The sequence below is a fragment of the Trichomycterus rosablanca genome, chromosome 25 (assembly GCF_030014385.1).
Source record: "Trichomycterus rosablanca isolate fTriRos1 chromosome 25, fTriRos1.hap1, whole genome shotgun sequence".
Lineage (NCBI taxonomy): Eukaryota > Metazoa > Chordata > Actinopteri > Siluriformes > Trichomycteridae > Trichomycterus > Trichomycterus rosablanca.
Genome location: NC_086012.1, coordinates 5,316,574 through 5,330,074, shown reverse-complemented (window position 1 = coordinate 5,330,074; position 13,501 = coordinate 5,316,574). Strand labels below are relative to the sequence as shown.

Sequence of the window (13,501 nt, the reverse complement as noted above, 5' to 3'; positions counted from 1 at the left end):
AATTAGGAGGGTCAGACAGCCCAATTTCCACTGTAATTTGAACCATAATGTGCTAAACAGTATAAATGTGCAAAAAACATTACACATAAAATGCAAGTCCATTCTTTTTTTTGAAAGTACTTTTTTTTGTTAACGTTAAGTTAAAATATATTAAATGTGTAAATCTGAAGTAAATATACACACTGGAAGAATAAAAGCAGCAAAAATAAATGTGATTAAACGCTTGTTTCCTGTCTCTGTATTTGTATCTGTGAAACAGCCGAAGGCCTAATTACAGCCGTTGCCAGGGGCAACCAAGGCACGGGCAGCTGGTTGAGTTCAGGGAAATTAGGGGAAAGGACATCTGCCTGACCCGATACTACGTCCACGTCTGTTTTTAAATGCATTAAAAAGCAGCCAATAAGAAAACATTTATCAACAACCCCAGTTCCAAAATTAGGACAATAGGACAAATGTTTATTTAAAAAGTACAGACAGGCCGCTCAGGGGGCGCAGCGGTAAAATACGCTAGCACACCAGACCTGGGATCTCGAATACATCGTATCGAATCTCAGCTCTGCCATCCGGCTGGGCTGGGCGGCCACATGAACAACGATTGGCCGTTGTTCAGGGATGGGAAAGCCGGACCAGGGTTCCTCATAACAAGCAATTACGACCTCTGTTGGCTGACTGATTGGCTGATTGATGGTGCCTGCACAGAGTTGTGGAATAAAAAAAGAGTTGGCCTCTTTTCACCTGCACGAGGCGAGTTCATATGCGGATCAGCCTTGTGCACGGAGAGACACACCCTGATCAGCATATGAACTCGCCTCGTGCAGGTGAAAAGAGGCAGTCGGTACTGCACACGTGTCGGAGGGGGCGTGTCAGTTGCGTAGCTCCTCAGTCAGCAGTGGAGGGTTGTATCGGTAGAGGTGAAACGTAACACAACTAGGGTAATTGTTGGTAATTTTGGGGAAAAAATCTGAGAAAAAGAGAAAAGAAAAAAACGTATAGACAGGATATGTAGCACTTCCAAATAACTTGGGACAAGGGTACTTTTCCAGTGTGTTACAACTAATGACACTTATTTTTAGAGGAACTATCAATCATATAGAAGGTTGTGAGTTTGAATCCTGGCTCTGCTAAGCAGCCACTGTTGGGCCCATGAGCAAAGCCCTTAATCCTCACAGTTCCAAGCTGCTGTACATTGGCAAGTCAGTGCTCTAGCTTCCAGACAAGCTGGAAGCAGTAAAAGAAATGTATAGTACTATACAAATGTACATATATACAGTATATATGACAAATAAAGGCATTTTTATATTTTATGTAAATGTAAGCAACATACACAAAGGGTATTGTTTATTTTTTAAGGGGGGTGTTTCCCCCCATTTTCCTTATCTAGTTGTTTTAACTCCTCTGCCACATCCACCAACGTCACGCCGGCTGAGGAGAGACCCATATTAGCACCCCCCCCGGACACAGCAGGTCCTGCAATGCCTGTGAATCCTCCATGATTAATGTAGACACCTTAACTAGACAGCAGCAATCAAACCCCACGTAGTTACCAAGTCATATTTTGATTTGATTTGATTTTTCTATTTATTTAGGGCCAAAGGAGAAGCATCAGACTCTGATTGTGCATTGGTACATTGATGGATCGAGTAGCTGGCGTGCTGATCGTAGTGTCGCGTTTATCCCTTTGGATCTAAAATAGCCCTGGCCTTAAATCCAGTTCTGACTCTGTGGTGAAAATTATTATTATGATATATTATTATTATTATACGCTTCCCTGCACATTGCTGTCTGTAATATCGTGCAAATAGTTCAATAAAGTTGTTTACATGTGATATACTGATAGTCAGTTTAGACTCAAACTGTTAAACTGCCAAAATGAGAACAACAGTGATAGGTAATAAACAGCTCTGAATGAGCTTAAGTCTAAAGTAGTGATCTGGAAAAGCAAGCTTTGAGGTTGATAGTGTTTGGTCACACCCAGTAAATCAACATCGTGTAAGAGGAAACCATCCAGGCACAAATATGCATATGTAAACACACATACAGTCACACTTGAAGCCTGGGTAATTACTGGCTGCCTTTTGTAGGTATGGCTTTGTATCATTCATGCTTATAGACTTTACATAGTCACTAATCCAACATGAAACTGGTTGGGTTCATTAAATTAACTATGTTGACATCAGCATTATTGGCCTACAAGCTGTTTCATTTCTGTATCAATTGAATGAAAACAGTGGATCTGAATCTGAATCAAATCTTCCACATTCCTTGAAGAATCCAATTTTGGACACCCCTAAAGTCTAAAGTGGACCATACCGTTTCTGTTCTCGTCTGCCTGCCTTCACTTCAATTATTGGTCACATATTAGTTAAGGTTGCAGTTGTGCAAGCCAGATAAGGCACTGTATGTTAATATTAGTTGATATGTACATCAGGTATAACATTATGACCACCTTCCTAATATTGTGTTGGTCCCTCTTCTGGTCTGCAGCTATTCAGCCCCACATGCAACAAACTGTGATGCACTTTGTATTCTGGCACCTTTCTATCAGAACCAGCATTAAATTCTTTAGCAATCTGAGCTACAGTAGGTCGTCTGTTGGATCGGACCACACGTGCATCAATGAGCCTTGGCTGCCACTGACCAAGTCGCCGATTTACCGCTGTTCCTTCCTTGGACCACTTTTGATAGATACTGACCACTGCAGACCGGGACCTGCAGTTTTAGAGATGCACAATTTGGCCCTCGTCAAACTCGCTCAAATCCTTATGCTTGTTCATTTTTTTTTGCTCCACATCAACTTTGTGGATAAAATGTCCACTTGCTGCCTAATATATCCTACCCACTAACAGGTGCCGTGTTATTTACTTTACCTGTCAGAGGTCATAATGTTATGCCTCATCTGTGTAGCTTGTTTAATACAATTTATTGTTTTCTGAATTTCTGAATTACATTGTGTCAATTGCAACTGGAAGGTGGGCCGGGAGGGCAGAGATGATTTTCTCCACTGTCCCCAAAGCTTGGTTCAGTCTGCTTCTGTCCTGTTTTGTGTCAGCAGTGTAGAATAGCATTAACAGCACTTGTGGCTGACCATGCTACCTCACTTGCCACAGCTGTTTTATTCATACATCCTCTAGTGGGTCTTTTTGAGGATGGAGTTGATGTTGGTTTCCCTCTTCAGGTTTAGGGAGATGGTAGCACCATTAAGGGTTGTCTTCTAAAATCCACTATCATCTCCACAGTCTTGAGTGTGTTCAGTTCCAGGATGTTAGCTATGTCTTGCAGGCCTGTCGTTGGCTGAAAACATGTTTTTCGTTCTCAAACCTGGAGTAGAAGAGATAAGGTCGTCACCCAGATCTCTGTTTGCCTCAGTAGAGTTGGGTGGTCCTACTGTGGTAAGTGATGTACTGCAGGCTTCTCCACACGGATGTAAAGTCATTGGCTGAAAACTTGATTTTTAGCTTTTCAGGCGAGCTGTTTTGGCCACTCTGATCTCTCCTTTTAGCATTTGGTAGTTCATGGTCTTCAAGGATTATAAAAAATGAGTCTGGGATGTTTCTGCTTCAAACAGGTTTTTCTGGTCAGCCAGGTTTTTCTGTACGTCATCCACACTGGCCTGGGTGGTGGGATGTAAACACTAGGGATGCACCGAGCCGATATTAGGATCGGATATCGGTCCCGATATTACCAAGATGAGATAGATCGGGTATCGGATAATTAGGCCGATCCATGGGGCCGATACGTTCATTTTACGTTCACGTCTGCGAAGCGTGCTAAGCCCATACAGGACGTGCTGCTGACGTATGGCGTAGAACACAAACAGGAACAACAACATGGAGCGAGCCAAAGAGTCAGGTGCATGGAGGTATTTCACGCTTGCTATGCCAACAAGTTCGATGGCATCATTTTATTTTGAATTACTGTTTACACTACAGTACATATTTAAAAAATAAGATTGATTACTGTTTGTGTAACTACTTCAGTTTCAGCTGATACATTTAATTTAATTTAAAATATTTTAAGAAGTTTGCCTTTTTTATTTTGAATTTGAATGCTGTGCCAAGGTCCTGCACAATTGTTTATTATTTCATTGACAAATAAATAGCAGTTCAGTACATTTATATCTGTGTTAATTATATTTTGTTTTGCAAACTTAGTAATGTTTAAGTCAATCCTGGTGCCTTAAGTCTTTCCCACATGATAAAGTATACGGTTTATTAATTCAACAATGGTATCGGATCGGTATCGGGTATCGACCGATATGCAAAGTATATGTATCGGATCGGTATCGGAACTGAAAAAGTTGGATCGGTGCATCCCCAGTAAACACCGACTCCAGCGGTGAATAAAACACTTTTCGAGTTAATAAATAGTCTTTCTAAATCCGGGCTGCGGTGTTTGTTTAATACTGACGTTACTGTACAGCTTTCGTTGATATAGAAACCAATCCCACCACTTTTCGTTTCGACTGAAAGCTCTGTTAAACGATTTGCTCGGTATAAAAGAAAGCTCGCCGATAGTAATCCACTGTGGGGGTCGGATTCACCCGAAGAGATTTTCGCAGTCTGTTCCAGAATTAGCTTGATACAGCTGATTTATAAGTGGGTTTTTTTATGTTTTCTCATAGCAGATTGACATTTAATTTAAGAAAGCATTAAAAGGCTCCTATAGACACCTTATTTGTGTGTAAACATGAACATTATATAAGAACATTATAAAATAGTATCCTAAGACTGTCCTACTTCTGTGTTTTAATAATGCAATATTATTCTATTTGTGTGTGTGTGTATTTGTGTGTGTGTCTTACCATTGAAACAAATCTCATAGTTCTTACAGAGATCCTTCTCAAACAGGCAGCCTATAAAAAGAAGGGGGAAAAAAAGAAGCTTTTTAATGGCAAAAGATGTTTTTGGTTGAGCGCGTAGCCACTGATGCGCCACTGCTTTCACATCATCATCACATGAAAATCTTCTTCCCCTTAAAGCTTCTCTGAGCTTAATCAGATGCTGCTAAATCCGGACTATAAGCGTCTCTCAGACATGACCGATTACTACTCCTCCCTCACGGTTTCCAACCAGAATATAAAAGTGTGGAAACTTTTTGAAGATCCCTTGTGTATCTACACTCATCAGCCATAACATTAAAACCACCTCTTTTGTTTCTACACTCACTGTCCATTTTATCAGCTCCACTTACCATATAGAAGCACTTTGTAGTTCTACAATAACTGACTCTCCCAGGACCACTACAGAGCAGGTATTATTTAGGTGGTGGATCATTCTCAGTACTGCCGTGACACTGACATGGTGCTGGTGTGTTAATGTGTGTTGTGCTGGTATGAGTGGATCAGACACAGCAGCGCTGCTGGAGTTTTTAAATACCGTGTCCACTCACTGTCCACTCTATTAGACACTCCTAACTAGTTGGTCCACCTTGTAGATGTAAAGTCGCTCATCTATTGCTGCTGTTTGAGTCGGTCATCTTCTAGATCTTCATCAGTGGTCACAGGACGCTGCCCACGGGGCGCTGTTGGCTGGATGTTTTTGGTTGGTGGACTATTCTCAGTCCAGCAGTGACAGTGAGGTGTTGATCCACTCATACCAGCACAACACACACTAACACACCACCACCATGTCAGTGTCACTGCAGTGCTGAGAATGATCCACCACCTAAATATTACCTGCTCTGTGGGGGGTCCTGACCATTGAAGAACAGCATGAAAGGAGGCTAACAAAGCATGCAGAGAAACAGATGGACTACAGTCAGTAATTGTACAACTACAAAGTGCTTCTATATGGTAAGTGGAGCAGATAAAATGGACAGTGAGTGTAGAAACAAGGAGGTGGTTTTAATGTTATTCCTTCACAGCATACTGTACAAATACTGTTCACAATATACCCTAGTGTGTATTTCATGTCCATGTGTTTGTTGTATAAGCTGCAAATGTTTCAGAAAGAGCCCTAATGGCCTGATCTGAGTCTTGCTCTTTGTCACCAGCTATCTTCATGAATTAATGATGTTTAAACCTGTTGCTATGGTTATGGGATGCCCCGGGTTGACAGAGTAACGTTTATAGCAGCTGGGATTGTGAATCTGAATAGTTGTCAAGAGCACATACACACAGACCAAGAAACAGAAGGAAAAAATAAATCAAATCAGACAGATTATTTGCAAATCCATTTTGGCCTGTATAATAAGAGTGATGTGAAAAAATTGCTATTGTCTTAGATCTTCCAGCCCATTCTAATATAAGGTAAACACAACACAAATAAACACAACAACAGATGCTTTCATTATTAGAGATAAAGATTAATTATTTGTCTTCCTAAACCTAATAACTGGTTGTGCTACGCTCTGCAGCTACATTGAAGGGTTCTCAAGCATGAACTGGCTGTTTAAAGTCCTGCCACAGTCTTGTCACAACGGAATTCAGACCATCCAGGCCGATCCAAAACCATTTTCTTTTTGTAACCCATTCAGAGTTGGACTTGCTTGTGGTTTGGATCATTGCCCTACTGCATAACCCAACTGCGCTTGAGCATTAGGTCACAGACTCACTGGAAGACATTCTGCTTTAGGATTGTCTGATAGAGAGCAGAATTCATGGTTCCATGGTTCCTGTTCATTGTGACAGGTCGTCCGGGTCCAGCAGAAGCAAAGCAGTTCCATGTTTGACTGTTGGTACATATGGTGGAACTTTTACCTTTGACTCATGAGTCCACATAAAGAAGCTTTTACTACGGTGTTACATTATTTTGTCTTTGAATAATGTTACATTTACATTTTCAGCATTTAGCAGACGCCTTTATCAAAGCAACTTACATTACAGTTACAGTTTGAGCAATTGAAGGTTAAGGGCTTTGCTCAAGGGCCCAACAGCAGCAACCTGGCAGTGGTGGGGTGAACCAGCGACCTTCTGATTACTAGTCCGGTACCTTAACCACCAGGCTACGGTACTGGATTAGTAATCAGAAGGTCGCTGGTTCAAGCCTCACCACTGCCAGGTTGCTGCTGTTGGGCCCTTGAGCAAGGCCCAATGTTCTGTAATCGTTTGGAGACTAAACAGCCACTGGTTAAACGGATGGCCCAACATAGAAGATCGACCTCTTCTGGCCAGGACTCCGTGATTTACACTCACCTGCAAGCCAGCGGCCACTCATTTAATGATGAAGACGTGCAGATCCTTGACAAGGGGGAACGCTGGTTTGAATGGGGAGTCAAGTGAAGAGGGAACGACCATCTCTGAAGTACATCTCTCACCATCTTACAACGACGTAATAGGAGCTTTACCCCAATCATGTGTGAAAGGCACACATGTGGTCATTGTGATTTGCGTATGGACCTGATCACCGGTTCCATTGTCATGCAATGGGTGGTGGTCGGTCGTTATGCAAATCGGCTGCATGTAAGGTTGGGGTATCCACCACCAGCTCGGACTGAAGTGGCGAAACGTATCTCTACAACAAACTTGTGTCCAGATGAACTGATTCAACTTTGTGGATTTGTGTACCTGGATTACTGAGCATGCATCAAGAGCTAAAGTAACACGTTTTCCTAATTCTTTCTTGATATAACATTTGCTCAGCAGTCTGGGATTTCATTTGTCCTATATTGGTTCTTAGAAGGCTTCATGTGTTTTTACTAGTAGACAGGTGTGTACTGCAGGCAGCCCAGTCTAGCACTTGCACTGTGTAGCCGTCTTTGTCTTACTTAAACATGTAGGAACCTTCCCCATAAGCTTGTTTGTCATCCCATTACAAAACCATAAGCATAAATATGGAAAATAATTTGCCTCCCTTTTGCAGCTACGACAACCACCCCTCTGCTAAAGAGGCTTTTCATGGGAGTTTTGAGTATGCCTGAGGGGAATAAGTGCTCACTGAGGTTAGGAACTGATTGGCTGGAGAAAAATGGTTTGCCATTTACCTACAGGCCAAACTAATTAAATCATGTTTTGATGAAGCTTACTTTGTGCACGGATGCCCACTTGTGCGTAAACAGGAAAGACATTTTTCTAAATTGTTCCCGCAAAGTTGGAAGCTAATTATTTATTTATGAAAATGGATTTTTACACTCTACCATTAGGACAGATGCATGCATACTTTGGCCATACACTGTGAGATGAAAGGGGGAGAACATGCAAACTCCACACGGAAAGGACCCAGACCGCCACACCTGTGGATCGAACCCAGGACCTTCTTGCTGTGAGGCGACAGTGCCACCATCTAAACATTTCAAGTTAATGTGCTGGATGTAGAACTCTGGGATGTGTTCATGTACCAGCTTTTTCCATCTACATCTTAATATAACTGGGACTGGTCACCTCACTTGTACGTCTTTGGACTGTGGGAGGAAACCGGAGCTCCCGGAGGAAACCCACGCAGACACGGGGAAAACATGCAAACTCCACACAGAAAGGACTCGGACCGCCCCGCCTGGGGATCGAACCCAGGACCTTCTTGCTGTGAGGCGCACCTGCCCCCCTGTCCCCCTGTAGTTACGCCCCTGTGCATCAGTCTGTGCACAGAGTGATGCAATAACCACATTCATTCATTCATTTTCTTATCCGCTTATAATTAGGGTGCTTATAATTAGGGTGCTGGAGCCTATCCCAGCTTTTCAATGGGCGCAAGGCACACCCTGGACAGGACGCCAGTCCATCGCAGGGCAGACACACACACACATATATTAACCTGACTGCATGTTTTTGGACTGTGGGAGGCAACCGGAGCTCCCGCAGGAAAACCACACAGACACGGGGAGAACATGCAAAGGACCCAGACCGCCCCGCCTGGGGATCAAACCCAGGACCTTCTTGCTGTGAGGCAACAGTGCTACCCACTAAGCCACCGTGCCGCCCTGACAGACACAGTAGTTACTCGTGTGTTCATGTACCAGCTTTTTCCATCTACACCTTAATATAACTGGGACTGTTAGTGGTGCATCGGTGTGTTCCCAGTGCATTATGTAATGACTGAGATTGAGAATGAAGCTCTGTATGTACAACACCAATGTACATGATACTGGACGCTAATCAGGAATAATTAAGCCAGCTGGATGTGCATCATCAGAGTAATGCAATAACCACATTCATTTATTCATTTTCTTATCTGCTTTTCAATGGGCGCAAGGCACACAGTAACACCCTGGACGGGACGCCAGTCCATCGCAGGGCAGACACACCCACACACCCATTCACTTATAGGGCAATTCAGTGTCTCCAATTAACCTGACTGCATGTTTTTGGACTGTGGGAGGAAACCGGAGCTCCCGGAGGAAAACACGGGGAGAACGTGGAAAACACGGGGAGAACGTGCAAACCCCACACAGAAAGGACCCGGACCGCCCCATTAGGGATCGAACCCAGGACCTTCTTGCTGTGACATGATGATATGCAATGTGTTTGGTGTACATCTCTGTGGTGAGTTCATGTTCCAGCTTTTTTGCATCTACATCTTAATATAACTGGGACCATTAGTGGTGCATCGGTGTGTTCCCAGTGCATTATGTAATGACTGAGATTGAGAATGAAGCTCTGTATGTACAACACCAATGTACATGATACTGGACGCTAATCAGGAATAATTAAGCCAGATGGATGTGCATCATCAGAGTAATGCAATAACCCACATGCTTAATGGGTTTGTTTTGATGATCTCCAGTGTAATGCAGCGGATGCACCGGACACGTACAGTGGAATGAGATAATGAACGTGCACACAGTCCTGCACGAGAACCAACCAACAGCTCGTGAGGAAAAGCTCGCGGTGATATAACTGATAGAAGGTAATAATAATAATAATAATAATACGTGCATTGAGCTTTAAATGAATGGATTAAAACAAACACACAGGCCCTGAAGTAGTACACGAAGCACGTACCGAATTTACGATCCCCCGCGACGCTGAGACGCACTTGAAGTGCGAGCAGAGAGAGGAGCAGGTACCGGGAATCCATTCCTGCTTTATACATCCATCACACGCCCTGGTACTAATCCATTCCGCCGGGTGGTTTTTGGGGGGTTTGGGGTGCTGGTGCTGGACGGAACGACGGCTTCTGTGTTGGTGAGGTGAAGCGGAGATGATGATGATGATGATGATGGAGAGATGTTTGACGTGGTACGGTGGTAGGAGGGAACAAGAGGAGACGTAAAACCTGTCAGCTCTCTCCAGCGGGCACGCGCAGCCTCACTGTGCACGTCAAACGCTGGAACACGCGCGCGCGCGCGCGCGGGCACGCGCAGGCACGCGCACGCGCTCACACAAGGTGTCTAGTTGTACTGTACTGTACTACAACACAGCATTATCTCACTAGTATACAACAAGTATTAAACATACTACTACAAATTATTATTATTATTATTAATAATATTTATTACATTTTTCATCAACAAATATAACCTGGTCAGGATCATTTGTGTGGACTAGCAAAATTGATTACTGTGCCATCGAGCGTATAGTTTTACATTTTATATATTGCAAAAAATGTCATAATTCAATAATTATTCATTCGTTTCTTTATTATGTTAATTAAATTATTATTATTATTGTTATTCTTCTTATTATTAATAATAATACAATAAAAATAATAAATAACAGATTTCTTGTAATGGTTTTATCGCATTTTATATATTACAAAAAACTGTCATTATTAACTAATTATTAATTTGTTTCTTTATTATGTTAATGAAATCAGTATTATTATTATTATTATTATTATTATTAACAGTAATAATAATAATAAATAAAATAAAGATAATGAATAACATTGGAATAATTTTATCGCATTTTATATATTACAAAAACTGTCATAATTCATTAATTATTCATTTGTTTCTTTATTATGTTAACTAATTCTGAAGGAACCTGTATGTGTAAATCTGAGGTGTATTATGCGCAGACTAGAAAACGTGTGCTTTTACTTTAATTCTCATGTCAGCCAATCAGAAGCGAGTAAACCTGCCTCTTGAACTATATTGTTATTAAAATACATGTACAGATATTAATAGTGCTGTAAATTCTCAAACTTTTAATATGAAAAAAGAGCTGTTTTCTTATGTTTACAATAAAAATACATCCGGGAAAAATACAACATAAATATGAACTAAGTGAAGTTAAATATAAATATAAGATCATGATGAATATAAAAGGTTCTCAGCGGTGAATCAGTCGGTGCGGTGAACATGAAGCTCAGGTCAGCACCTCCGGCCACCGTCGAGATTTCCACTATTAACTCTGCAGCTTCTCCCCGTTAGGGAGGGACTAATATCGGCTACTCAAGCACAGATGTCCCCGGAACCTTTGGTGCGCGCCGGGATTCGAACCCAGGACGCATTGCGCCTTCTCTGCTTCAAGCGATGCGACTTATCCAACTGAGCCACCGGGGAGAACCGAATCGAACCGAACGCTGCAATTAAGCCTTATAAGCTTTTAGAACGTTTAACGTTAAAGTCCCGCCTCCTGAGTTCTGATTGGCTGTTTCTTAATGGGCACAATCAAACAGCTGATTGGTGGATGCTCCCATCACCATAGCAACGATAAGACGGTGTGGAGAAGATGGATGGAATTACAGATATGAACTTTGCAGAAATGATATATATTATAAATAGTTACACAAAATAATGTGAATATTGGTGCATTTTCACGGAGGTAGAATTAAATTTAAGGCACATACGGGTTAAGATAATTATTTATTGATCAATTATATGTTGAAATTACATGAAATTCCCTTGTTTTATATATATAAAATAAAAAGCTTCTATTTTTTAGTTGCTTGATATCCTCCAATCTATTATAAAACAATGCTATGCCATGGAATAATATTATGGAGCTATATTAAATACCATTAAACAGTTAGATTCTTGGTATTGATTGCACTTTTTCTATGCCTCATGTTATGTGTTGTATTATATTTACATTTTAAAATGTATAAGGTTCTGCATTATAAAAAACAAGTGTTAAATACGTTTTCTTTTCTAAACACTGCCCCCAAGTGTAATGATTGAGACTAGCAGAATTTAAACCAACCAAGATTTGTGCTGGTATGAGTGGATCAGACACAGCAGCGCTGCTGGAGTTTTTAAATCTCGTGTCCACTCACTGTCCACTCTATTAGACATTCCTACCTAGCTGGTTCACCTTGTAGATGTAAAGTCAAAGACGATCGCTCATCTATTGCTACTGTTTGAGTTGGCTATCTTTGAGATCTTCATCAGTGGACACAGGGCGCTGTCGGCTGGATGGTTTTGGTTGGTGGACTATTCTCAGTCCAGCAGTGACAGTGAGGTGTTTAAAAACTCCAGCAGCATTGCTGTGTCTTATCCACTCATACCAGCACAACACACACTAACACACCACCACCACCATGTCAGTGTCACTGCAGGGCTGAGAATGATCCACCACCTAAATAATACCTGCTCTGTAGTGGTCCTGTGGGGGTCCTGACCATTGAAGAACAGGGTGAAAGCAGGTTAAAAAAGTATGTAAGGAAACAGATGGACTACAGTCAGTAATTGTACAACTACAAAGTTCTTCTATATGGTACGTGGAGCTGATAAAATGGACAAGGAGTTGGTTTTAATGATATGGCTGATCGGTGTATGTTAACAATTGTGTGAGTTTTTGATTTCAAGAATTAAAAAGTAATCCCAATATAAAACAGCTTTATCTCAGCGCCAACCCCTTAACTGTTAACTGTTACAGCTACAGTGTATCACAAAAGTGAGTACACCCCTCACATTTCTGCAAATGTTTCATTATATCTTTTCATGGGACAACACTATAGACATGAAACTTGGATATAACTTAGAGTAGTCAGTGTACAGCTTGTATAGCAGTGTAGATTTACTGTCTTCTGAAAATAACTCAACACACAGCCATTAATGTCTAAATAGCTGGCAACATAAGTCAGTACACCCCACAGTGAACATGTCCAAATTGTGCCCAAATGTGTCGTTGTCCCTCCCTGGTGTCATGTGTCAAGGTCCCAGGTGTAAATGGGGAGCAGGGCTGTTAAATTTGGTGTTTTGGGTACAATTCTCTCATACTGGCCACTGGATATTCAACATGGCACCTCATGGCAAAGAACTCTCTGAGGATGTGAGAAATAGAATTGTTGCTCTCCACAAAGATGGCCTGGGCTATAAGAAGATTGCTAACACCCTGAAACTGAGCTACAGCATGGTGGCCAAGGTCATACAGCGGTTTTCCAGGACAGGTTCCACTCGGAACAGGCTTCGCCAGGGTCGACCAAAGAAGTCGAGTCCACGTGTTCGGCGTCATATCCAGAGGTTGGCTTTAAAAAATAGACACATGAGTGCTGCCAGCATTGCTGCAGAGGTTGAAGACGTGGGAGGTCAGCCTGTCAGTGCTCAGACCATACGCCGCACACTGCATCAACTCGGTCTGCATGGTCGTCATCCCAGAAGGAAGCTGACGCACAAGAAAGCCCGCAAACAGTTTGCTGAAGACAAGCAGTCCAAGAACATGGATTACTGGAATGCCCTGTGG

At 42.0% G+C, this 13,501-nt stretch overlaps 1 protein-coding gene across 2 annotated transcripts in view; it reads right to left on the bottom strand.

The window, feature by feature from the left end:
• Nucleotides 1-10,125, bottom strand: part of LOC134302569 (receptor-type tyrosine-protein phosphatase N2-like) — a 33,613-nt gene extending 23,488 nt beyond the window's left edge. For both annotated transcript variants that reach the window (XM_062987711.1, XM_062987712.1), the window contains exons 1-2: nucleotides 9,875-10,125; nucleotides 4,802-4,852 (exon numbers count right to left, since the gene is read on the bottom strand). In XM_062987711.1, the coding sequence (XP_062843781.1) occupies nucleotides 4,802-4,852; nucleotides 9,875-9,965 (142 nt within the window). In that variant the 5' untranslated portion in view covers nucleotides 9,966-10,125. The remainder of the gene's footprint in view (nucleotides 1-4,801; nucleotides 4,853-9,874) is intronic.
• Between the last annotated feature and the right edge of the window lie 3,376 nt (nucleotides 10,126-13,501).